Source organism: Penicillium subrubescens (assembly GCF_028828155.1).
Source record: "Penicillium subrubescens strain IBT 31985 chromosome Unknown utg000002l_segment0_segment0, whole genome shotgun sequence".
Classification (NCBI taxonomy): domain Eukaryota; kingdom Fungi; phylum Ascomycota; class Eurotiomycetes; order Eurotiales; family Aspergillaceae; genus Penicillium; species Penicillium subrubescens.
Window position 1 is genome coordinate 885720 of NW_026643152.1, and position 25514 is coordinate 911233.

Below are 25514 nucleotides of genomic sequence, written 5' to 3' on the forward strand. Positions count from 1 at the left end.
TCACAATCCGGTTGCTTTGATCAACGCGTCGCCGATCACAGCTGCGCTTGGGGGGTTTTGTCCCGTAACCAACTTCCCGCCCTTACCGCTAGTTACAACCTTGACTCCAAAGGGACTATCGGCCTTGACGTAGACTCCACCATTCTTTCGGAGCTCAGTCTCTAGAAGGAACGGCATATCATTGGTGAATTGCATGATGTCCTCTTCCGTATCAGATAGGCCGGTGACTTCTTGTCCCGCAATCAGGTAGCTTCCATCGGCCATTTTCACGTTAACTAGAGCAGCAGGACCATGGCACACAGCAGAAACCACTTTGCCAGCCTCGTAGAACTCCCGGATGAGGGCATGAGATACTTCATCATTGGCAAGGTCAAACATAGCTAGCAGCCATCAGATGATCTGAACAGACGCTGTTCATTTTGCAATGCATACAGGGGTAATAAAAATACTTACGGCCATGGCCACCAACGTAGAAGATCCCCGCAAATCCCGAAGAATTGCCCAGCAGGGACTCCAGCTTCAGTGTATGCTTCCAGACACTACTGTTCTTCTTGAGGAACGCCACGCACTCTGGATCTTCGCGGGTAGACTCAATCGAGAACGGATCGAGGGGCGCCTCGCCACCATTAGGGGATGCAATAACGATGTCAAATAGGAGGCTAATTCTGTTGTAGGGATCAACGAGTTCGGGCAAATACCATCCTGTCGGTGTTTGGCGAGTGGGAAGGATACCCTGAGAGGTAAGAACAAAGAGGAATTTCGGTTTTGACATCTTTGCCTTTGGAGACACGATTGCGATCTTGGATTTTGCAGTAAGGACTCACTACAATGCGGCGATGCGCCGGTTCTTATGCTCTCTATCTCTATATACCATTGATTCCTCAGGTTGGGCCCACGGCCCACGGCCCCACCTTCAGAATCGCAATTTTCCATCATATTATCGCCATGAATTTTGGGATAGAATTATTTTAAACTTTAGCGTGAGGGTGCGAGCGCACTGTGCCTCTATAGTGAGGTTCCATGGGGATCTCATTACCCCACCTACCCCACCGATTACAAGTATGCAGATGGTGGGGAAATGCAAAACACGGATAGGGATAGAGAGAGCTGAGACCGAGCTAAGCCTTCGAGCTCCAATTAAACGACGTTACAAGGAACCTTGATAATTGTCTGTGATTCATCATATTGACATATCTTCGTCTCCAGTTCTGTAACTTATTCCTGCTTTGAAAACCCTCCTTTTCGCACGCCAAGGTCTCAATTGACATCTCACTATGGCCTACACGATCACTGCTGTCTTCCCAAATAATGCGGATGCCAAATATGATATTGATTATTATGCGAGAAAACATATGCCCCTTATCGAGAAACGTTGGTCGCAGTACGGTCTCAAGAACTAGTCAGTCACCAAATTTGTCCTAGGCATGGACGGTACTCCCCCAATCTATGCCTTTTGAAGTGAGGTCTTTTGGGAGAACGAGGAAGGAATGAAGAAGGCTTTCGAATCTGCCACGGTCGCAGAGATCATGGCAGATGTTCCCCGCTTCAGCAACAAGCCTCCGATTTTCTTAGTCGGTCAGATAATTAAGCCAGCGTCTATGCTCTGAGAACAGTGCGTTATCCATAGTGAGTAAATGGTCTTGAACAAGCACTGATTTGTGAGTTGTAGAGTTAGTCCAACAAAGAGTGGAATGAAATTTGCTTAACACGTTGCCTTCTACTATTCATGATCAGAATCTTATTTCCTATTGGTTTAGAGAGTGACACATTCGAACTGACGAATACAAGTGCCAAATATTATTGACATGGAAGTCTCCGAACCATATCTTAAATTTGCAAACTTTCCCCTAAGACTTGCTACTCAGCGGCTTATGTTTGTGAGCCGCCCGGAGTTTGCCATATTCATTTTATGTCAACCGTGTATTATGATGCAACCTTGTAAAATAAAGCTATCAACCAAAACCCGTCGCATGTGGGGATTGACAGTACTCATTTCGAGTAAGTCTTTGGTAGATTATTGAGCACAGGATGTAGCAATGCAGAATTGGTCAGTAATTCCCTGACGAACTTCCCATCATTCGCTCAGGTCGCCTTTCTCGGTAGCGCCGAATGGAAAAGGAATCTGATGACGGAGATACTCTTCCACCGTCGTAGGCTTTCGGCCTATCAACCAGTCTAGCACGTTGGTGTTGCCTTTCGTACCGTAAGAATTGCAGTAAAGCTGTAATCACTGAATACCGTGGCCTGTGAGACGATGGCACTGGTTCGAGTACTTGGCAACCAGATTCTGTACAAACTCCGCCGCTTCATAGAATTCCCGTGTCGCGATGTTGATGGAAGCGCGAGTCACCTGGTTGAGCGTGGTCACAACGTCTCTATAAGAAGTCGGGTGTGTTGAGCATGTCATGTACTCAGCCAAATAATGTTTTTCTCTTTCCTCTATGACCTTGGCAAAGCCTCCGCCAGGTCCTGCAAAATGGTAAACGAGAACTTGGTACCTGGATCGAAAGTTGCACGGAAGGTAGGCTCCAGCTGCTGCAATAGGTTTTTTACCGGAAACATGTCCAGAAAATGGCTCGGCTAGACTATTGTGTGGTTGAGCCCGGATTCGATGAGGTAGTCCTCGATATATTGCTTACACTCATTCTTCATCAATTTTCGCCGCTGCGTGTGCAACACGGAGGAGTAGAGTAAGTGCTTAAGGCACCCATTCTGAGCTTCGGCACGCGCTTCATCGATCACGCGTAGCCGATACCCGTCTCCTTGGGGTGGAATGCGGGGGCAATAAAGACGGCAGCAGTGACACCGGCAATGATACGGCTTATATCTTCAATTTGGGCCATATTTGCCTGGACTACTTCGGCGTCCGGGTCACGCGTCTTCAGTAGCGTCACTGAAGCGTGTCTGTGGACAACCAAACGAAGTCTCTTCAATTTTCCGTAGAGGAGGGGAATAACGTGTGAACACTGTTTGCCGCTAGCACAGGTGAGCAGCAGGACATCATTTTCGGCATCGATTGACATGGTGACTTGTACGAACAAAGCACAAGGGAAATGGGTAGAACAAAGGCAGGCTGCAGGGGGAGTCAAGGTATATTAGACATATAGGCAATTGGGCGCATGGGTAACAGCCGCCTTTAAGGGCGAATCGCTGGTGGGTTATCGATGATCCTAATGTATTTAATTGCAAGAGTGGCCGCAACTCAGTCTTGATATAGATAACAGGTATTCTTGATCACAGGATTTTGAATTTGCCACCGTTAGCACAGACCACGCTTCCTGTGACCCAGTTAGCCCTCTCACTGACTAGTAGGCCGGCAACATTCGCAATGTCCTCGGGCAGCGCCACTCCATCGATGAGATTTGAGCCGGACTGACGAGCATCAGTCGCCTTCTGTCGAAATGAAGTGGGAGCCTCCCGGAGAAGGGTATCTGTGGCGGTTGCACCAACCAGGAGAGCGTTCACAGTCGTACCCATTGTCATAGAGTTGGTGCCCAATATGTCAGCCCAAGACCGCGTGAGTGCTTCCATTGTTGCTTTGGTAGCTCCAACTAGATACATCTCTCTGCAAGAGTCAGTTAATGTGTCCAGCACTCCCCTCCACCGGCTTTGTTCGATATATGGGGAATTAACTTACGGAAATGGGATTCTGCGACCTGACTCGCTTGATATGTTGATAATCCTCGAGTTCGGTTGAATGATGTTGTTTGCATAAAGGGCATCCATCAGCATAACTAAAGCATGCGTATTTCCCATCAATACCTTTTGCACATAGTCATCATCGAGTTTTCCCATTGCGCGCATTGGATCATAGGCGGCGTTGTTGATAACAATGTTCACTTTGCCTTCGAAATGGCCAATGAGAGCCTCCTTTATCAGCCTGGGACTATCAAGGGAGAGCACATTGGCGGCAACTCCAACAATTTTAGGTGCGTGGCCCTCCAAACCGCGGTATAGGTCAAGCACCGTGCGGTTGAGTTCGTCAAGCCGATGTGCTGACTCAGGGGAAGAGAACGTTCCCAAAATTGACGCTCCGCGACTTGCAAGATGGAACGCTATTGCTCGCCCAATACCTCGAGTTGCTCCACTAATTCATGTTAGTACCTAATACATGACTTTGCAGAGCACGTTTCAACTCGAGATTCCTCTTGATATCAGAAATGCAAGGAAATGGGGCAGTACGTCACGAGCGCTGTTTTCCCGCGTAGGTCCTGACCAAGTGGACGCGAGATGTTTGACACATTGCCGAGTATTTCGAACGTCATTTATCTGTCTGCTGAAAATGGGAAGTTAGAGTACAGTTGGATCAAGACTAGGCAAGCTTTGCATAGCCATCCACATCTATGCTCTACGTGAAGGTCTGTATTTATATTGACCGGGGCTAGCTCTGCATGGCAGGCAGTAAGTAGTTGCTGCCATCCAGATAGCGGTATTAGAGCCGAATGTGCTCGGCACATCGGAGGCCGAGTCATAGTGGAAAAACCGTCCTTTATCTCCTTGGCCCGAATGGCTATCTCCGCGACCATGTAATGCCCGGTTTGGGTGGGTTTAAGCGGATTTTGGTTATGTTCACTTACACGCACGCTGAAGTTTGCTCGGCAGGCTACGCTACCCATACCATTTAACTGAGAAACGGCGCATTCGCGCTCCGAACCCCGACATTTACTCTTTTGTGTGTTTTTCACCGGAGCTTTTCCGACTTACTATTTTAGTCTCTGATTTTAGTCCGTGATTTTGGGAGAAGCGGAGAAAGACACAGTGTCTCATATGATACAGTACTGTCGTGCACAGCCCCTCGGAAAACCGAAGTAAAAGGTGGTGGAGGGCAGGATGAGAACATCCAAAGCGGTATCTTGTTCACGTAAGTCGGAAATTACGGCTCAACAGACATCCACGCTGAGCCAAGGAGGGATCCACTTTGACATTGCGCGGAGGGCAGATTGCACATTGTCATGCCCTGAAACGAAGGAACGGAGTGAAGGGTATACTACCCTGCGCGACCTGCCCGCAAGGCTTCGCTGCCCATCCCACTGCCAACCTCTTCGCTGATTCTTCGCGCTGGTTCGCCTGTTCTCTTGCCAAGAGTTGCTCTTATTTGCTGCTTCTTTCTCGTTCTTTTGCTGTTCGTTCGCTGCTGCCCCGGTTCCCTCACGTGTGCCTCCTTCTTGCATCTGCGGTAGATTGGCCTGTTCCGTGGTGCTTCCGCTTCCTTTTCGCGTCATGTTGTACTCTTTTCCGTCCCCCGTTGCTTCATTTGTTCTTTTGCTTTTTCTCCTTGTCGTTGTATCCTGGTCCGCCTGTGGCTTTGTGCCGCCCTTTTGTCCCTTGATCCTTGTCTGCCACGTTTCCCGCAGATACCTGCCCGGATGCACGTCCGCCCTTCCACGAATGTGATCCTGCGTTTTATTTATACGAGTAGGGATGGAGGAGGCCATGCGAGTACAGGGATGTGTGACGAAACGTGCACCGGGGGAGGGGATTCGTTTACCTCCCACCAAAAGGCAAGGTCCCCTCCCGATACCTGTTATATGTCGTTCACTCCTTGTTCTTCCTCCTGCCATGTTCTGCCTGGCCATTCATCCTTTCATCATAGGCTTGGGGATCATACCGTCTACCAGATCCACTCTCTCCCACATGTTGTCTTCCACGACGCAGGGTCCTTTCTGCACAGGTTGTGCCAGACCATGGCTCTCTACTCAGTTTGTGACCTGCGATGGTTGTCGCCGGAAGGCTGCTCGGTGGAAGGTCAAGGCTCGCCAACGCGCTGCCGCTGCAGTGGAGGAGAGTAGGCTTTCCACTATGCCACCAAGTCGTCCTCTTTTAAGGCGTCTGGCTCCAGTATTGCAAGCACCGTTGACTTCGCGTGAGTCATCTGATATTTCAAACGCTGTGCTTCAACCCGCCCCTCGCCGTTTGGATCCAAGCACCGAGCGGTCACTAGTCTCCCAACCACCCCAGGCCGCCGGAGTGAAAAGGTGCATTCCGGCTTCATTACGTGCGACAATTAAAAAGCAAAGAACGCTAGATCCCCGAACGTTCCAGGACACTTTGAATCAAGCGCTGGGATTCCTACGTGATGAGGTAGATGCTCGCTCCGCCGCCTCCAATGCGTTTCCCCCGAGGTCTCCAGTTCTCATGTACGGACGTCGATAGCAAGATACGAAGAAGAGATTTCAGCGGCTGCGAATAGGGATGTCTGTTGCTCGTGTGGGAAGCTAGTCCCTAAAAGCAATATCTATAATGTGCATGACATGGACCCATTACTGCTGCCATTAAGGGGGGCCCTTGATACTTGCGGCCGACATGATAACACTTGGGATCTCTGCTCGTCTTGTCACGCTTCCCTTAATCGAAATATTATCCCTAAGTTCTCTGCACGAAATATGGTGAATGTGACTATGTGCCAGAACTATCCGCCCGCTCTGAAAGATCTCACTTTGTCGGAAGAATATCTCATCGCAAAGTGCCATCCTCTCGGCGTCGTTTTGAAACTACGCCCCGGCGGCCGTTCCTCGCCAGTTAATTATCACGCCCTCCGCGGTCATTTTATTGTCATTCCACAAGACCCAGGACCACTACTCGACATCCTGCCGGGCCCAGACTTAACGCTGCATAGCCTGATCAAAGTGTTCTGGTTGGGTGCTCGACCCCCTGTAGATTCAGACCTGAGTCCATTTCTGGCCGTTCGGAAGGCGAAGGTTCTGGCGGCCTTACAATACCTTGTTCAACATAACCACCTCTACCATAATATCACCGTCAACTATCGCATGATTGACGACTGGAGCGATGATTTCATCCCACCAGAGCTACGCGATAACATTATTTGTCTCGACGAGCTCGATCACCATGAGCGTGAGGGGTACACCGTAAGCCTGCGGCAGGGGAACTACGAGAACGACCTTCAGGCGGCCCAGGATAGTGCTCTTGACTCCAATGGCGGTGGACCTCATATCACCGGCTCCATATTCACGGACATTAATGGAGAACGTCAGGACCCCAATGTTTGTGCGTTAGACGCATTGGTTAGCGTTGTCACGAACAGACCTCCCCCGTCGCGTGAGGTCATGTCCGCCAGAGAGAGTGAGAGAAACACGCAGCTCCTCGATCATCGAAAGATACCGGTGGTCTCGTACACAATCCGTGGAGAAGCGACCCTGATGGATCACTGGACAGATCCGCATTATTTTACCGCCGCATTCCCAACCTTGTTTCCGGCAGGGATCGGGGGCCATCTGGATGAGCGAACCATCCCTGTGTCGCTTGCCGCTTTTGCCGACTGGGCTTTGCGTCACCACAGTAGAAGGTAGGTCGCTTTCTTTACGATATTTTCTTGCTGAGGCTTGCCTCTACTTACTCGCCCAGGTTCGCACGCCACAAAACCTTCATGTACCTGCTGTATGATGTGATCCAGCTCCGGAAGTCGTCGATGGGCAATGGGTTCCTCGTAAAACGACAGAATTGGCAGTCCACCATGAACGACATCGCCTCTCTGACGGTGAACCAGCTCCAGGATGCAGCCAAGACGGCGGCAGCTGGCCAGAAAATCGAGGATCTGATCATCCGACGACTGCTACGTAACATCGAGACCATCGGGATGCAGGTCCCTGGATCCTTCGCCCAGAAACTAAGGATGCGTTCTGAAATTCGAGGGCTGATTGCCCGATACGGCATGCCCGCTTTTTGGATCACGATCAACCCCTCCGATCTACGGAACCCACTAGTGCTGATTCTGGCAGGCGTAGAGTACTCTGGAGTCAACTTGGCTACGGCAAATGCCGCTATTCGTGAGGCTGCAGCCACCTCTAATCCGGTGGCTGTTGCTGAATTCTTCAATCACGTCTGCAAAGCCATCCTGGATGGCCTTTTCGCGACCAATACCGGCCAGACCGGTATCCTTGGTGATCTCTCGAACCATTTTGCTGTTGTCGAGACGAACGGTCGAGGTATGCTGCATCTCCATGGATTAGCATGGGCCAGGGGGAATCTTGCTTTCACTACCTTACGGGATCGCCTGCTCCAGGATAGCGACTTTGCGGCTCGCATGATTCGCTACTTGGAGTCAATCATTACTCAAGGCGTCGATGAGAGTATTCTCCACGACCCTGAAGTGAATCTTCCCAGCATATCACCTTCAGCCACTGACAATGAATCCGATAACGACTTTCATCTCCGACTCTCCATTGATAGCAATTGCGTCGCTCGTAAAATGCAAGTCCATTCCAAAAACCATCTTGCCACATGCTTCAAATACCGGAAGACGGCATCAGGCAAGAATGCCTGTCGATTCGGCATGCCTCGAGACCTCGTTCCTACCTCCTACATAGATAAGTTTGGTCTGATTCACCTCGCACGAAATCATGCTTGGATAAATCCGTGGAACCCGGCCATCGCAAGTTGTGTCCGGTCTAATCAGGACATCTCTTGGATTCCAACGGTTTCCAAGTCTTTGTCTCTGATCTACTACATCACGAACTATGCCACGAAAGATGATGTCTCCCCGTGGCAGATAGTAGCTAAGGCGGCTCTATTGAGGCATTCCATTGAGAAGGCAAGAAAAGCTGATCCACCAACCGCAACAGACCTACGACTTCGAGAAAAGGGTATGGGGAATTTTGCACTACGCTGCTTCAACACGCTCTCTCATGACCGGGAGATCAGCGGCGTCCAAGTCGCGAGCGTGTTGCTCCAACTACCCACCTATTACACGGTCAACTACAGTTTTACTCGCATCAACCTCTGGTGGTTAAGGCGTTATGTCCGAGCAATAATTCGGTCAGATAACCTTGACAGGAGTCGCTCTTCCGACTCCATCGCAGAAGAACCTTGCGCATACGAAACTGGCGACACCGCCCCTGTGAGCATCTTTGATAATTATAAGTGGCGCGGACCGCACCTGGCCTCTCTCGCATTATTTGAATACTGTATGCTTGTAAAAACCAAGAATATTCGCGATGCTATTGCAGATGATGCAGACTTCGACCCAAGCCATCCTAGATATACCACTCATGTGCAGCGCCTGGCCCGCTCCCCATCTCAGGTGGCCACTGTGACCTTCAGTGGTCAACTGACCGAATTCCAAGCCGCGGAAGATGCCGTTCTGGGAGGGCATCCGAAAACGACCGCGATCATAAATGACATGTCAGAGATATTGTTGGGGCTCTTTGTTCCCTGGACTCACTTGGTAAATCTCTTCCGACGGTATGCGACACAACGGGACACTTGCATTCAAGTATGGACGGCCGTTGAACCAACCCTCCCATTTCACATCCGAGCTTTTGCAAGAAACATTGAATTGCTGCGGAAGTCGAAGGAAGACTGCCAGGCGGATGCCAAATTATGGAAGTCCGCGAACGGCGCCGCTGACTCATTTCACCACGATGTCGATGAGCTGGAGCCCGCAACTTTCGGTTCTGATAGCGATGATGCGGAAGGATCCTTTCGCCTGCAAGATGAGACGTTCAATGCAGAGACATTGATCGCAGCCTACCACTCCATCACCAAAGCATGGCATCGAGAGTCTCTGGTAGCCGGACGACGGATCCCTCCATTGCTACGCGCAACAACCCCAACTCGAAACTTAGATCTACAAAACCTCCAGCCGCTTGATATCCCACGCACTCTTGCGTACGAAACATCTGGCCTGCAATTCGTCCCACCGTCTACTTTACAGGAGTGGGAATCTCGACTGAAAGGTTTCGCCAACCTTGATCGTGAAGATACCACGGAGCGTGAGGTTGCCACATCCAGCCTTACACTCGACGATTTCGACGTCCAGGTTGAAGATAACATCTTCCAGCCCGCGTTGACTAGTTTCGATATGTTCCCTGATATAGATGATCACCAGTCCCGGGTTGGCGAGAATCCTACCGGCGCATCTCTTACATCCCTAGTCATTGAGGTGATCCCTCTGAATCAGAAGCAACACTTGATCGTGGAGAGCGTGCTTTCTGAGGCATTGACTTGGGCGGACCATCCCTATGATTCATCGCAACGGAAGCAGACTCTCCTCTACGTTGGAGGTGAAGGCGGCACAGGGAAGAGCCAGATCGTCAAGGCAATTGAAGCTGGTATGAGCCTTGTCGGACGGAAACACGAGGTCATCCTTATGGCCCCAACGGGTGCCGCGGCAGATAATATCGGCGGCAATACGTACCACACATCTCTCGGGATTTCCATCGACCGCTCACGAGCAACTGCAATGAGTTCTCGGGTGAGGAGACTCTGGTCACGTAAAACCATCATGTTCGTGGACGAAGTAAGCATGATGGATCTGACCATGATTGGCGTCATTGATAATCACTGCAAGATCGCCAAATCCCTCGATAGGTCCTCCACTGATCTTTTCGGTGGTCTCCCCGTCGTAATCTTCATTGGCGACTTCTTTCAGTTTCCACCCGTTCGGGGCCCGGCGCTATGGAAGGAACCGAGAACGGGTGCGGGTGCCGAGGAGAACGGTCGCCTCCTCTGGCATCATTTCAAGCAGGTGATCATCTTAGATGAGCAGATGAGACAGTCAGAAGATGCCCCATTTCGTGACCTCCTATCGCGAGCGAGAGCAGGGACTTTAACTGAAGCCGATCGAGCGGTCCTCAACAGCAAAACGATCACATCTCTGGCTAGCCCTCAACTGCAAGATGCCACCACCATAGTCAAGTTGAACTCACTGCGACACCAGGTAAATCGCGTTCGGATAGAGCAATTCGCACGCGCGCGATGCCAGAATGTCTATATATTTCCTGCGCTTCATTCGCGAACCAGGTCTACTGGCCCAATCAATCTGCGGCTCCGTGCAGACGACTTGCTCCAGCAACCGGACCAAGGCACTAAGGTCCCCTTCCCGGGACTCTTTCTGTACACCCCAAATATGCCTGCTGTCATACTGACTAACATCTGTACCCTGCTCGGCCTAGTCAATGGTGCTGCGGGGACTGCTGTAGGCATCGTGGTAGATCAGACTGGTCCGTTCCTCTTCCATAAATAGCCATGAACGTTGCCTGACACCTTTCTGTTAGCCGAGTTCTTCCAAATCGACGACCTCTATATCATGTGCACCAAACCACCCGCCTGCATATTGTTCAAACCAGACAGACCTAAACCCACTGCTTTTCAAGACCTTGAACCTTCAATCCTGCCAGTCTTTCCATTGGAGCGATCTATCACCCTGAAAGGATATTCGGTGCGAAGGAAGCAAGTCCCTATGTGCCCAGCTTACTGTCTCACCGACTACAAAGTGCAAGGCTCGACCCTTGTAGCTGCGATCCTCGATCTCAAAGATGACCCCACCATCCGGGGGCAAGACCGTCACCGGAAGTATTGTTCGACGTATGTGCAGCTATCCCGGCTTCGATCCTCCAAAGGACTTCATCTCCTACAGGAAGTCGATATGGAAGACCTTCGGTTCGGACCTGATCCTCGACTGTTAACTGAAATGCAAAGGCTCCAAGCACTCGAAAAGACAACGATTGCTGCGTGGCAGGAAGCTTTGGACCTATAAGAGTGCGCTTTCTCCTAATAAAGTAATATCAACACGCAATACCCTTTTTCTCGATTACAAAAACGCAAAGCGCTTTATCTTCTCCGGGAAATCGCGATGAAGGGCCTCTAATTTGAACCTGATCCCCGAATACCCGCGGAAATGCGGAGACTCCACGACCTTCAAAGAATGTCGTTAGGCGAATAGGAGCATTCACTTCTACCATTATTACTCTATACGCATATCTCTGCCGTGCACGGATGGACGATACCCTAAACTATAAATGATATAATAACCAACCGGCACCTTCTTAACTAACACCTCCACAAATCACTCATCTCCACGTCCTGTATACATAAATGGTGGCTAACAAAAAAACCTAAAATCATCCACTAATCTTGCTCCAACCAGTGGTAAGATACATTTACGACATGTCATATGTAGGTTCGTACCTACAACAGGGATCTTGCTCCATAGTATACCATAGGCGTACTAACGAGGGCCCCTCTCGCCTACTTCTCCTTTTACCCATCGACCCCTCTCCAAACCCCTACAAAATATTTGACCAACGTTTTTTATCTAGATTTGATGTACGCCAGATAACGTTATGACTTCTAATTCAACTTGTCCGGCTATTATTCATATTCGAGATTTCGTCGAGCATGTCGAACCAGACCCTACCCGTCCCGGTAAAGGACTTTCAATGCAGCTCCGTATATCGCTCAATATACCGTTAAAGGACATTCAATCAGACGATGTTGAATAGAATGAAATTCCTACCCTGCTTAGGTTTTTTAATGAGGGTAACCAGTCTGACCTTTACAAATCAAACACCTTTATCTATTCCTCGGGATCGTTCCTGACCACCTCAACCAATGACGAGGAATTTCATATTATTATCCACGCTCACACTTTGGACCGGTGAGTTTACCTTATCTGCTACCGAACTAAGCCAAGCTAACACAATCTAGTCATCCAGGGAATGAAGAAGACTCCGAAATATATTTCATGCACTGTCCCGAAGCTGCTCAGCCTACGGTGACGTTCCTTGGTGTTGTTCTTAAGCGTGGTGGTCAACTAAACGGCGGGCCAATTCTTCTTCACTACCGTCTCCAGACTACTGTCTACAATAGTTCCTCTCGAACCTATCATACCTTCCCAGTCACCGCGTACTTCAAAAATGGTCAGCGATGGGCGAACTTTCCACCACTGACCACAAATTCCTATGTCTTCTTGACAGGTCGCATTTTCGGTCTCACGAAAGAATATCGCCAATTGGCTATCGTCACGGATGATATACATTTTCTCCCAAGACCAAATCATCATTTACCGGTCACCCCTTCCTCAACTGGGAAACGGAAGTGTGTAGACCGTTGGTCTCAAAGGGCTGGTTCTCAAACCCCAACTAAATCCACCGCAAGTTCGCGAACTGAACCACTTCCTATCACCCGTCCGCGATTATATTCCCCTGAAGTAGTTCCTCTTGATAATGAGGATGAGGACACCACACAAATTACATGGCCAGCAACCACGGACGAAAACGAGCCCTCGCCACCGGCTACAACACCACCTCCAGAGAGGCGTTCTCGAAGACAACGTAAAAAATCATACACCGATGTGCTTGCACAACCGGATTATAATGGCTGATAGCGAATTCCTGCTTTTTCTGTTTTCCAAGGTGTTTCGGGTATTAGTCATGCTACCAGCCTTCTCATTGGCTACCGCTCGTTTGCATTATGAAGTATCAGTTAAGCAAAACAACGTTCCTTTTTCCTAACTTTCTCATCTCTGCCCTTCTTTTCATCGTTTCAGGGCCACAGCGTGCGACAGCACGCGTCACCAGTATGTCCTGGACGGGGGTGAGAGAACCCTTAAAGGGAGGAGTTTTATTGGGGTTGCCTCACGCTGCCCATGTGACATCTACACCGACATTACGGAGGGCTTCTTCCCTCCCACAACTGCCTCACAAGAGTCAGTTGCTTGCCTCTGGTGGTAGCTCGTCATCTCTCACGCAGTCAAGACTCTATTTTGTTTACATCCTTCCTCTACTGCAACAGCGCCGACAGGCCTTGACCATTTCGCTCTTCACTATGACGTTCAGCCAGTCCAGCAGTGTCACGCCTGCCCCACTCGATTCTGCTTGGCCTCCGGCCCACATTTGGGAAACTATGGGCGCAGCGGACCGTGCCAGTTGGCTAGGACAGATACAGAGAGACAGGGCCAGGCGCCTTGAAATGGATGTAGCAGAGACCGATCTCCGCCGCAGAAGGCCTCGTGTGGATCTGCAAGATGATGATAATGTCGAGGAAAATCGTGAGCCACCCCCTGAGGTCAAACCACTCATCGACATATTCCCGGGTGTCTCCGCCGCCCTTCTTACTCGCGTCTTCGAGAGGAAGTTGAAGGCGACTGAACTCATACGCTTCAAAGAGAAGTCAGTCACCGAGCTGGATCAGGAAGACAGGGTCTTCAAGATGACCGAGTCGGGAGGCACAGTAGGCTTCAAGAAGGCAGCGGCATCGCTTAAGGACTGGGGCGCCAACCCTCAAACGTGGACGAGCTGCTTCCTTACATACCTAGCCGTCATAGGATATCTCTTCAGCGAGAAATATCCAAAGGCAGTTCCCAACCTACTCATGTTCATGAGGCAGATCCTCGACCTTGCTCAAACTTATCAGTGGTCAAAAGCAGTGCTACCACTCGCCCTTAACTTCCACCAATACATTCTGGATAAAGGAGAGCTGTCGACGGAGAACAACCTCGTCACAGCCCCATTCCGTGAAAAATATCTCCGTCACAATCTTACCCTGCCTGCGAAGTCGCCGGCAAACACTTCCGCCCGACCTCGCCAAACAAGGTCTACTAGGTCTTCTAATAATGAAACCGAGGTGTGCGATAAGTTCAACACCACAGGATGCCTCTGGGAAGGCTGCAAGAGACGTCATGAGTGCACAGCATGCGGTCTAAGCCAGCATGGCGCCTCCTCTTGCCGTAAGAAGACATAGCAAGTGGACCCCACCATTAGGGAACACACTGCAGAGGCCGAGAGGAGCTCTAACCCCTTACCACTAAGCCTAATACCGCGGGGGCAACCGCCCAGGCCAAACACTGCTGCCCAATACCCCGTCTTCAACCCGGAGCTCCCGAAGCTACGGTTCTCTCCGTCACCACTATATGCAAAAGGCTGGAGCAACCTCCTACGCCACTATCCAGGCGATCTCGGATCTACTATCACTGGCATCCTGACCCACGGCGTCCAGATCGGCTACAGGGGCAAGAAACAGTGTTGTCATTCCTCCAATCATCACATACACGAACCTGATATGATCTCGGCCAAGCTAGCGGAGGATCTCAACCTCGGTCGCATTAGATTAGCCTCTAGGCCCTCCTTCGTTTCGCCGCTAGGGCTAGTCCCGAAGCACGATGGGGGATGGCGCCGCATCCATGATCTATCCTGGCCCCCGGGACAGGGTCTTAACCAGGGCATACCGGACTCTTGGTCAGCCATTGAATACATGACAATCGATGCAATCTACGAGCAGGTCACACAAGCCGGCCCAGGTTGCACAATCATTAAGAGGGACATTAAGGACGCCTTCCGAATAGTCCCTGTTGCCGAGGATAACCAGCATCCCCTTGCCTTCCAGTGGAACGATTCCACTTATGTCGAATGCTGCCTCCCCTTTGGTCTCGCTACGGCCCCATTTCTCTTTAACCTCTTCGCCGAGGCTCTCCATTGGATACTCCAATGCCTCCTTCCTCTATTCTATATCAATCATTACCTAGACGACTTCATCGCAATTACCCGGTCTCCCTCAGTGTCCGACCCTACGGGTCCCTTTGACGAGGTTTACAACGGAGTCACTGACTACCTGCGTATCCCCCGCAATACCATCAAGGACCAGCAAGGGACTTGCGTTACAGTCTTGGGTATCCAGATCGATTCCATTGCAATGGAAGCCCGCCTGCCACCAGGCAAGTTGTGCCGCGCCACATTGGACGCCGCAGCTGCCCTGAACGCAGCGAGTCTCTCCCTCAAGCAAACAGAGCGTCTCACAGGCTCATTAGCCTTCTGTTCGAGAGTTGTCCGACTTGGGAGAACAAGGCTACAGTCTCTATACACGTTCCAAGCCGCTTTCCCACATGGGAGGAGCGCGCGCCGCCGTATCTCCCACGAGGTACGTGACGATTTGGAATGGTGGAGGGACTCCTTGTCTCTCTTCAACGGCGTACTCCTAATTGACCCCTGCCGCCGCTCCATCACGCATCTCTACACAGATGCCTCAAACACAGGCCAGGGGCTCTTCTTCTTCTCATCCAAGTCTACATCAGACTGCTGGCTGGCCCATTGTCACCAGCTTCATCCAAGCAATGCTGCCTCACTGGCCCTTGCTCAAGACGCACACGCGCACCAAGTCGCACACGCGCACATCAATACTCAAGAAGTAGACGCCATTTTACAAGGCTTCCTACTCTTCAGCCACCATTGGCTTCATCATACTCTCGTTATCCACACGGATAGCTCCACAGCGTACACAGGACTTAGCAAAGGCTTCCTCCATGGTCCGCCTAACGCTCCTCTAAAGAGCCTGCTTATCCTAGCGGCGGCGAGAGACATCCAAATCGTGCCACATTGGCTCCCTTCCGGGGAAAATACATTAGCAGACGCTCTCTCCCGTAATAATTTTCAAGAGGTTGCTAACATTTGCCCCCACTGGCAGGACCTCTCGGTATTGAACCGCCCGCGTGGTTCTCTTCACGAGCTCCTCAGCTCAATGCAGGCCACCTAAAATTACTCTGGAATGGACTCAGCGCAAACACGCGTTCTGTATACCTCTCCGTTCAACGTAACTACGAAAAGCACTGCGCGCTACAAAATCTCTCCGCATGGCCTGCCTCCAGACAATCGTTAACTGCGTGGCTAACTTCACGACTCCTGGGCAACTCGAACCAAAAGGCCGTTAAACCCGATACCGCACTCGCCGACCTTGCCGCGCTACGATCTTACCATACCGATAACTTCCTTGACGATAAACTCTTTGATAATAAGCATTTCCGACGGCTTATAGACGGCGCTAGAAGACTCAACCCCGTCACAAAAGTACGAATCAGAAAACCGATCTCGCGCGTCACTATCACGAAACTATCCGCAGGCCTAGCTTCGCTCCCGTTACAGCCCCCAGAGATGACTGCGAACCTTCTAGACAACTTAAATTTCGCAACCGCCTGCCGGGTAGCATTTGCTGGGTTCCTCCGCCTCGGGGAATTCACCTACAAGACAGAAGACCTCAACACACGCTCGATCTTCTCAGCCACAAAGCTTACGCGCTCCGACGTCAGATTCTCGTCCTCGTTAGATCATGTGCAACTCACACTCAAGCGGAGTAAGACAGACCGCCGGCACGAAGGAATACAGATTGTTCTCGCAAAAACAGGAGACGAAGCCTGCCCAGTAGACGCGCTTCAGAAGCTGCTACTACTCGACCCTAAAGAGCCTGATGCCCCGTTATTCTCCTTCCACCGAAAACCGTTCAGCCGCAACCATTTCCTCTCTACCTTGTCCACTAAGCTAAGAGCACTTGGTATACAGACGGACGGCTACTCGGGCCACAGCTTTCGGAAAGGTGCGGCTCAACATGCGCACGATAGTGGGATCCTCGACGACCAGATCCAGGTGCTCGGGAGATGGACCTCGGAGGCGTTCAGAGTGTATTTCACCACGAACGCCTCAGTATTGTACAAGCTCAATCACCAGTTCCAGACAGGCTCGCCAGCTCCGCTATCTCTACTGCTTCCTCCACCGTCCCCTCCACCATCCTAGTTTGGCCCGGGTCATTTGGGCCTTCTCTGACGCTACAGTCTAATGCGTTACGCATAAGACCGCAGCGACAGGTGACCCGTTACGGCCAAACTGTACAAGTTCCTGTTCCCATCTTGACTGCGAGAGGTCACCAATAAATGTAACTATTTGCCTCCTCCCAGACACGATTCAAGTTGGAGAAAGGAAGTAAAGCGGACGACTAAGTCTCCCGAAGATAGCCCTAACCAGTTACCAAACTGCCTAATTAAAGTTATTGAGGAATGCACGGACTCACGGACGCTGAATAAGACTGTTCCTGGGGTCCACAGTAGTAATTCACTGGGCCCTGATCTCGTCATTTCTCTATCCCATAAGGTTTCTCTGGCCCCCCAAACTTTCCGCCTTGCAACGTACACATTTAGGTTCTAAATAATAAATTTTAATTTCAAGGTTATGGAACCATGAGTTTTGTCAGAGTAAATTAAAAACCGTACGGGCTAGTATGCATCGAGTAGCCAGGTCAGTATAGACGACATGCAAAAGCATTTCCATGGCGGGGTGGTGATAGGCGTTGTGGATCTTGGTACTTGCCTCGAGCACGCTAGCACTCATTTGGCCCACCGCGGCCCTGTAGACGTCTCTTGTGTCGCTGACAGTCTTCCAAAGCTCGGTGTCAATGTTGTCCTTCAAGCAATCTTTGAACATATTACAAGCACCATCATACGTATCCTGGTCATGACCGAGGACGTCATTCAGCTGAACGTCGGTCTGAGCTTCGAAACTCAGTGAGTAGAGTGAGGATCAAAGAATTGAATAGAACTTGATTACTCCTAGCCGAGTCAAGCTTTTGAATCAACAACACGGTGACTGAATTATTCAAGTTCTTTAGCAACTTGGTGTGTGTGTGTGTGTGTGTGTGTATTTAACGGCCGTGGCTCGTGACTAGCACGCTATCCACTGTCCCCGATCGGGGCAAAGGCCGCCAGGGGGTGAGCCCTGGGTGTCTCTAACTATTACTAGTCCTATGTACAGATAAGAGACTTTAGCGCGTTCACAGAGCTGCCTCAGTCAAGAGAAAGGTCTGCAATAGCAGGTTAAATAGCAATGCCAGCTGCATGGATCCGTCTCCACATCATGATCCGCCAGTCCTCCATCTCTCCTCGTGCTTTCTTTCTACTTTATTTCATTTTTGGGTGTATTGTCTCAGGCATGCTCAAGCAGGGGCCGTCTTGGACAGATGTCGTCAAAGAACCGAGTCTCTGATAGCCAGGCAGCCAGCTGTGCTGCGCCCTTTGGGGTTCCCAGTAGGAAGGGAATTGTCTCTGAGGGGGGGCCCTGAGGGTCGGGGGAGCCGTCTCTTAGCTACTCGGCAGAAGAAGAAGTGAACTGGAGTCTTCCTGGCTCCACACCGGCAATGTAGATGTGCGTCTTCATGATTGAACCGCTCATGGTAGTCTGCAAAATCGCCGTGCCCTGTACGAGCTGCTAGGATCCGCCCAAGAAGGTAGCGTGGGAGGCGAAGTTCATCCGGGCAGCTAGTGAAGGAGGTGATCCAGAGATCCTGGTAGGACTGCGGAGCCACAGCTTGCCAGTGCCTTTGTAAGCTAGAGATCATAGCAGCCTTTGTATGTCGCTTAAGTGAGGCAAAAGAGTAAATAGGGGGGACGGGGGGTTCCAAGGCAGCTCCCCTCTTTGCAGCTTGGTCAGCGGCTTCGTTCCCAGGGACTTTTGCATGCCCAGGGACCCAGCATATACGTACAGTGCCCCCATTAGTGTAGGAGAACCTCTCCCGCTCGGGCCAGGCTAAAGCTAGGGTTCGGAAGGTCTCAAAAACTTCCTGAGATGAGCCTGAGAAGGGTGAGAGCAGGCGGGTGGCCACTTCTAGGTTATCTAGGCAGACCCAGAGGTCGGTGGCAAAGCGTGCATTGTAAGACTGTGTGGCTGCTTTGATACCAGCAAGAGCTGCTTCTGCTTCGGCATCAAAAACCTCTTTGTTTGGTCCGAGGGAGAATGATGATTGGAGGCAAAGTCTTCCTGTCTGGTATAGAGCAAACCCGGCACCTGCCATACCATCAGGCAATTTCGACCCGTCTGTGAAGACTTTCATATCGGTGCTTGGGAGGGAGGAGTAGAAGACTTGGAAGTCAGCAGCTGCCTGCTCCTTTGATCGTCCGCTAGGTGCCTTTATTCGTAGATGGGCGTCCGCCCGCGACTCCCTTAGGAGCCACGGGAAATTTAGCAACTTGGGTGAAGTGTGTTCGGAATATTCATAGTGGGCGGGGTCACATGACTAGCATGTGGACCCACCCATCATTATTTAGATCCCCTCGCCTAGTCAGCTCAATCAAGCTTCTTACACCTCTCGTTAATTCATGTGTTCCCCTTAATCTTAACAAAGTGGAACGACTGGGCTGCATTTACAAGCGCAGGAGTTGTTCCAAAATGCGAAGCTGGAGGTCGATGCCTGAACGTAGAAGGGGCAGGCTGCGATATTCCTTCCCCATGTTTGGTGTGTGACTTCCACAGGTAATCAAGATTTGTCGGTTTAGAAGAATTCCCTATCACAATATGCTAATATACATCCCTATCGAGACGGGAAATTTTCAAAAGCAACGCCAAGTCCTTCTTGGTCGCGGGAATTGATATAATGAACCAAGGCCCGCTAAATCGAATAGGAATCAACTACTTCGGGCTCGATACATGATATGGAAGACGATGTCCATCAATAAATGCCCGGGATCAGACGGTACGGAACGCGGTCCTTGATAGCCTGCCATTGTTCACCATACTTTGATTCCAGTTAGTTTGTTTCTAGCCAAACCTGGATGTACTTATAAGTGACTTACTCTATCAAGAAGATACTGGTCAAGGACTGGGACACCTCGAGCTGCAAAATCGTAGAAAAACCAAGAAAAGATGCCTAGTGCCCATGGCCAGCCAGCCGAGGTGTATGCATAGGCGGCTCGCCAAATTGTATAACCGCCGTAGTTGATGTGTGTTGCCGTAGAAAATAAGCCTCCAGCGTAGGGCTTTCCTTTGTTGTTTGAATCTTTCTTGAATGCTGTTCTTTGTAGCTCCGAGGCCGCCTCTACCACAATACCAACCACGTAGAATCCGACACCGGCCAGCAGGAGTGGGTTCTGAAGAATTTCAAGGAAGCTATCGGGGCCCGGTGCTTGAGATGTAACCGCCCAAACGGACAAGAGTGCGTTTAAAGAGTTGCATATAGTGTTGAAGAGTGCGATGGCAACTGCGGACAGGGGAGACATTTCCTGTTCTAGGACGAGAAGGATGTTCAAAATCTGCTTGACGCTGCTACCGAGAGCCATAAATGCGATCATGGCGTACTGAGGTCGTAGCTGACCGGTCGAGGTATGGGCAATCATGTCACGACTCACAGCTGCCGCACCGAGGCGCTGGATCAGGCTAGATGCCCAGCCTCGCTGGAGAAGGGCATACTGGAAAACAGAATCAGCCGCACGTAGCCCGATGAACGTCAGGATTCCAATAGTGTTGGTCTTCTTCACACGAGAAACATTGTCCCGAGGCATGGTGCGTAGGTAGTAGGATCGTAACTGGGCAAGGAAGGCCTTCAATAGCGCGAAAATTGCTATAGTTTTTGAGATCGAGATTTCTTGTTTTTGTATTACACAGGAAGTGGACGAAGTAATATAAGACCTTAGCTGCCTCTGGGACTAGAACAGTTCCTTTACTTGCGAATTAATAATAATACCGGCATCGGTCTCCCAAGGGGCCGAAGACTGGTGGACATTTTATGTAACATCAGTTTCATAACTGACTAACTAGTTAGTTAACTAACGTAATCCACGGCCCAACCGTACACACGGTCCAGCCGGACACCCCAAAACCCATAGTAAATGCGATAAATTACCACTTCATATCTCAACAGCTAAATCTATTTATGATAAGATATTAAAAGTATACGATATAGATAGTATTTAGAATCTACTGACAAAGTGTAGGATAATTACTGGAAGTATTAATAGAGATATATATATTTACATCCTTCACGTCAAAATTACGGCGTATTTTATGGTAAAGCATCGAAATAATCATCTAAACCACCTAAAGCTAAGGTATATTATTTCACATGATAAGCAAAGCCTATATCCGAATATCTAAGTAAAAATAACCTATGGTTGTTGATATATCATGACCTGAAAAATCGCGTTTACTATGGGTTTTGGGGTGTCCGGCTGGACCGTGTGTACGGTTGGGCCGTGGATTACGTTAGTTAGTTAGTTAGGTTAGTTAGTTAACGTAGTTCACAAGCGAGTCGTACACCCAAGCGAGCCGTACACCCCGAACACCATAGTAATTTCGATATTTCACAACTTGATTTTTCAACACTCGAGACTTGCTATGAATTCTTAGGATATTCTAGTACTTAAGGTATTAATTCATATATATTTGTCACGTCCAGAAGTATTTTGGGGCAACGCAATGTTGGTTTATATATCTGCGTCGGTCATTGCCAGCGTATTTTTGGTAATGCACGTAAATAATTATTTATTATACATCTCAGCTAAGTTATTCTATTTTTTACGCTAAGAAAAACCATCACACCGAGAATGAAGTAAAACCAACTTCTCATTGTTGATATCTAAGGGCCTGAAAAATCGCATTTACTATGGTGTCTTGGGGTGTACGGCTCGCTTGGGTGTACGACTCGCTTGTGAATTACGTTAACTTAAGAGCGTTGGCAATGACTAAGCCAAAATTCAGAATAATCTACATGACAAGAGGCTAAAATCTGCTTTTTTAAGCACAGTACTTGGCGAGGTAAGCTTTGACCGGGGAGATGCAGATATTTCAGCCACGTAATTTCGGTTGAAAAAGTTCCTGTCGCAACAAATTTGGGCAAAATACCGCTAGACCAAAAATGCTCCATGGGCTATATTCTTAGTCTATACGGTTATTTATTGCTTTGAACAGTTCCGTCAAAGCAATAAATAACCGTATAGACTAAGAATGCTGTCGATGAAAGTGGAGCAGTTACAGCTGCCTCCTATTGGTTTCCTTCGTCCCCCGCCTTTCTTTGTGTTTTGTATGTAAATTACGGGGCTCCGAAGTCACTTTCGAGTATCCCATGGGTCCTCTAAGACACGGAGGAATTGGTCCCATCCACATATCAACTATGGACCAACTCTGCAGATGTGTATTTAACATACCCTCTGCCTGCCACTCATTTTATCTACAATCAATCAATGCATCCCGTTTTAGTTGGTTCCGCCTGATCCTCATTCGCCAGAGTGCATACTAGCAGATACGAGATTACCTCGCTCTGTTAAATGCTGCCTACAGTGCATTTTTGGTTTAACGGTCGTAATGCCCACCTGTGTCAGGTTCTTGGGGTTGTTACACTAAACCTAAGCGGGCTAGCGTTCCGGAGCCATGAACCTACTCAGGTTGCAAGTGGCAGCACTTGCTGTTCATCGTCATCAATAAGTGCAACCCAAAATGTCTCGAATCAAGGGGAAGTTTCCTTGTAAGTGATCAAATAATCCCGCACACGGAGAAACGGACACCGAGGTGGCCGGTCGGAAGCCGTGGTGCATAAATTTGTAAAATATCGACTGATCAACGAGATGAATATGGAGGGCTATTTTGGAACAGTGTTATTTTGTGTAATTCGAGAGGGTACTGTATGTACACGATGGATATCCTATCGAACCAAACATGTGTGTTGAAACCAGTCTGCCTATTTGCCTGTGCCTCAAATCACGCTCAACCTTGATTACAGGGTAGTAGTTCATACCCTTCTAGCTTTAAAGGCTAAATGAGGAAGGCTAGATCTAGCTACGATAATTACTGAAAGACAAATCAATCTTGTCAACGTGCGAAGTCCGCAGAATGTTTGCCATGCTGTCCTGGAAAGGAAAAGGGCCGTTGGGCCCGCTCTATGGAAGCGCCGAAGCGGTTCACCTTCTGAGCTCTACGGTAAATAATTGGCAACTGTAGCCTAGTGTCGAGTTAGCCGTTTAATATTTAAGCTTCTTTGATAAGTGCTAATATCTCAGGCGAACTGATCTTGGGTTATAAGTATGCTTACTTTTGTTACAGCCAAAAGGAAGTCGGAGCAACCCTGTGCATTCAATGAAGGAATCAAGTCTAGAGAACAGAAGGAGGAAGAGAATATATCTGTCGGGGTTGGCGTTCGATATATCCCACTGATAACGAGCACCATCTGTTATCATCCCGATTTGGTAACTTTGCACCCATCGCCAAACATGCAATATTCAGAACGTAAACCTAGCACTTCACATAGTGAGCACCAGACTACCCGTCACAACTTTGGAAAAATTGCGCGACCCGTCCCTTGGCGACCTTAGAATATTGAATTTTCTTACGCTTCCTTGAAGAGGGATGGTCGGCTGTATCCAGGCAGAGTTTCAGGGATCCTAAGACACATTACGCGGAAATGAGACTATGCGGAAAACAAGGAGTAGGCTTTAATGGAATCAGTCACAATATTCTCGCAGAGTAATCATATACAGTAGAACTTCTCTCAGGCTGCAAAGGCGTAGCTGCCACTCATCGCGTAAACTAACCAGTAATCTGTTCGCGCCGATGCCAAGAGTGTGGCAACTTCCCTTGCTATTCTCAGATTTCCAATGTCAGCTATACTCTCTAGAGTTTGAACAGCCCAATTCTTTATTACCAGGTCATTGGAGAGTTGACCAGCAATGTAGAGTGGAGCGAGGATGGTGCAGCAGCGTAATCTTTGCAAAGGTGAGAAAGGCATCTCATTGTCCGGCCAAAGCCCCGGAAGGATAAACTGAGGCACCATTGCACATATTTGCTCAACAACAACCGCGATATCTTGGAAAGCATCTTTGGTAACACAACTGTCTCCAGAACTGTTTGTTTGGATTATGTCATCCGTAGCCAGTCGATGGAAACGTACAGCGTTCCAAAGTTGGGCCGCGAAATGGTCGGGATAGATATCCAAGCGGACACCTAGTATCCGTGGATCGGCGCAAATAACCGAACGTGGCATCCAGGATGGGGGAAACGCCGCTTCAAGCGCTACTAATCGGCTATGAATCCCTCGTGCCATCTGAACAGCCTCCGATGAAGAGACTCTGCCATGAGCGATATTGCACTTAAGCCGGAAGGTGTCAGCTGCGAGGGCAGTGAAGTCCTTTTTAATACCGGTAATGTATGGGTCGAGTTCTCTCATCAAGCCCATCGACCCTTTTGGCATTAACAGGTTGGCCAGTCCGTAGCTAATGGGCAACGTCATTGACAGGCGAAAGGAGAGCTGACATGCAATGGGACTCGAGAAGTTTCTGGCCCCACGAGCCTTAACCAGAGACATCGCGCCTCGAATATGACTTGTCCATGACGGTAGACTATGCGGATTGCGGTTCACCATCTTCTCGTACAGGTCGAGAAGCAACACTGACTGGAGGGTCTCGTCACTCAATGACGTTGTGGGATCCTGGAGAGCCTGGCCAACTTTTCGAATGCCATCCACGTATTTCTGGCGAGCCATATACAATACGGCAGGGCTACCGCATTGAAATGACACAAAGGCCAAGCTAACCGCATCTACGCATGACGATAGGTGCCCCGAGGAAGTAGCCTGGTCATAGAGAGGCGCAAGAGCGTGATAGCTGCGTGAGAGCCCAAAGACGTAGAGCGAGAAGAAAGTGTCCCGCGCACGAACGACCCACCCAAGCTGCAAGACAGGAGGAAGGCCATGCGGCGAGTTCTGCCGGGCAAGAACCTTCCGCTGTGTAGAGCCAGTCTCGTCATGGATCAACAGCTGGGTAGGATCGAGATATCCATAACAGAATAGCTTGGCTCTATGGCATTGGCTGCATCCACCGGGCCGTAGGTCACACTATTTAGATTACGTCTAGGTCAATCTCTTTGAGGGTACAGTGAAAGTAACTAAGTTGCTAAGGGGGGGGGGGGTGGGCTTACTCGGAGTTTCCTCTTCTTGCATGGAGCACAGTCTCTTGAGGGTTGTCCGGTGTTCACCATCGTTAGGTAGGCGTGCCGCTCTGAGATTGTTGAATAGAGCCAGCGAATAAGACGTACGTCTAAAGATGCGCAGATACCTGTACGCTCTAGCGGTCAGTTTATTCCGGTCTATGACATACGACCGGCGGAATGTGCGACTTAATAATGCCTTGGTTCGATTCGTCCACTACCTCAACTGCGGTAAGCCAAAGAGGGTTAGCCTTCCGGAAAATAGGTTGCTGCTTGGTA

The 25514-nt window shown here is 49.7% G+C and overlaps 13 protein-coding genes across 13 annotated transcripts; 6 read left to right on the top strand and 7 right to left on the bottom strand.

Moving 5' to 3' along the window:
• Window positions 1–772, bottom strand: N7473_001746 (type 1 glutamine amidotransferase domain-containing protein; the record flags this gene model as incomplete). Its single annotated transcript, XM_057147686.1, has 2 exons — window positions 1–380; window positions 454–772. The coding sequence occupies 2 exons, from the start codon at window positions 770–772 to the stop codon at window positions 1–3; spliced, it is 699 nt and encodes a 232-aa protein (XP_057011340.1).
• A 502-nt stretch (window positions 773–1274) lies between these two features.
• Window positions 1275–1607, top strand: N7473_001747 (uncharacterized protein; the record flags this gene model as incomplete). The annotated part of the gene is made up of 2 exons (XM_057147687.1): window positions 1275–1399; window positions 1460–1607. 2 exons carry the CDS (start codon window positions 1275–1277, stop codon window positions 1605–1607), a joined length of 273 nt encoding a protein of 90 aa, XP_057011341.1.
• A 1131-nt stretch (window positions 1608–2738) lies between these two features.
• On the bottom strand, window positions 2739–3023 carry N7473_001748 (uncharacterized protein; the record flags this gene model as incomplete). The annotated part of the gene is made up of 1 exon (XM_057147688.1): window positions 2739–3023. The coding sequence occupies one exon, from the start codon at window positions 3021–3023 to the stop codon at window positions 2739–2741; it is 285 nt and encodes a 94-aa protein (XP_057011342.1).
• A 211-nt stretch (window positions 3024–3234) lies between these two features.
• Window positions 3235–4265, bottom strand: N7473_001749 (SDR family oxidoreductase; the record flags this gene model as incomplete). Its single annotated transcript, XM_057147689.1, has 3 exons — window positions 3235–3565; window positions 3638–4087; window positions 4183–4265. The coding sequence occupies 3 exons, from the start codon at window positions 4263–4265 to the stop codon at window positions 3235–3237; spliced, it is 864 nt and encodes a 287-aa protein (XP_057011343.1).
• Window positions 4266–4880: 615 nt separating this feature from the next.
• N7473_001750 (uncharacterized protein) lies at window positions 4881–5222 on the bottom strand (the record flags this gene model as incomplete). The annotated part of the gene is made up of 1 exon (XM_057147690.1): window positions 4881–5222. The coding sequence occupies one exon, from the start codon at window positions 5220–5222 to the stop codon at window positions 4881–4883; it is 342 nt and encodes a 113-aa protein (XP_057011344.1).
• A 6913-nt stretch (window positions 5223–12135) lies between these two features.
• On the top strand, window positions 12136–13120 carry N7473_001751 (uncharacterized protein; the record flags this gene model as incomplete). Its single annotated transcript, XM_057147691.1, has 3 exons — window positions 12136–12162; window positions 12240–12394; window positions 12445–13120. The coding sequence occupies 3 exons, from the start codon at window positions 12136–12138 to the stop codon at window positions 13118–13120; spliced, it is 858 nt and encodes a 285-aa protein (XP_057011345.1).
• Window positions 13121–13563: 443 nt separating this feature from the next.
• Window positions 13564–14478, top strand: N7473_001752 (uncharacterized protein; the record flags this gene model as incomplete). Its single annotated transcript, XM_057147692.1, has 1 exon — window positions 13564–14478. The coding sequence occupies one exon, from the start codon at window positions 13564–13566 to the stop codon at window positions 14476–14478; it is 915 nt and encodes a 304-aa protein (XP_057011346.1).
• Window positions 14479–14796: 318 nt separating this feature from the next.
• On the top strand, window positions 14797–16263 carry N7473_001753 (uncharacterized protein; the record flags this gene model as incomplete). The annotated part of the gene is made up of 1 exon (XM_057147693.1): window positions 14797–16263. One exon carries the CDS (start codon window positions 14797–14799, stop codon window positions 16261–16263), a length of 1467 nt encoding a protein of 488 aa, XP_057011347.1.
• Window positions 16264–16658: 395 nt separating this feature from the next.
• Window positions 16659–17294, top strand: N7473_001754 (uncharacterized protein; the record flags this gene model as incomplete). Its single annotated transcript, XM_057147694.1, has 1 exon — window positions 16659–17294. The coding sequence occupies one exon, from the start codon at window positions 16659–16661 to the stop codon at window positions 17292–17294; it is 636 nt and encodes a 211-aa protein (XP_057011348.1).
• A 513-nt stretch (window positions 17295–17807) lies between these two features.
• N7473_001755 (uncharacterized protein) lies at window positions 17808–18062 on the top strand (the record flags this gene model as incomplete). The annotated part of the gene is made up of 1 exon (XM_057147695.1): window positions 17808–18062. One exon carries the CDS (start codon window positions 17808–17810, stop codon window positions 18060–18062), a length of 255 nt encoding a protein of 84 aa, XP_057011349.1.
• Window positions 18063–18516: 454 nt separating this feature from the next.
• On the bottom strand, window positions 18517–19380 carry N7473_001756 (ribonuclease H family protein; the record flags this gene model as incomplete). Its single annotated transcript, XM_057147696.1, has 1 exon — window positions 18517–19380. One exon carries the CDS (start codon window positions 19378–19380, stop codon window positions 18517–18519), a length of 864 nt encoding a protein of 287 aa, XP_057011350.1.
• Window positions 19381–19995: 615 nt separating this feature from the next.
• On the bottom strand, window positions 19996–20824 carry N7473_001757 (uncharacterized protein; the record flags this gene model as incomplete). Its single annotated transcript, XM_057147697.1, has 2 exons — window positions 19996–20061; window positions 20120–20824. The coding sequence occupies 2 exons, from the start codon at window positions 20822–20824 to the stop codon at window positions 19996–19998; spliced, it is 771 nt and encodes a 256-aa protein (XP_057011351.1).
• A 2978-nt stretch (window positions 20825–23802) lies between these two features.
• Window positions 23803–25286, bottom strand: N7473_001758 (Zn(II)2Cys6 transcription factor domain-containing protein; the record flags this gene model as incomplete). Its single annotated transcript, XM_057147698.1, has 2 exons — window positions 23803–25143; window positions 25227–25286. The coding sequence occupies 2 exons, from the start codon at window positions 25284–25286 to the stop codon at window positions 23803–23805; spliced, it is 1401 nt and encodes a 466-aa protein (XP_057011352.1).
• Window positions 25287–25514: the final 228 nt, after the last annotated feature.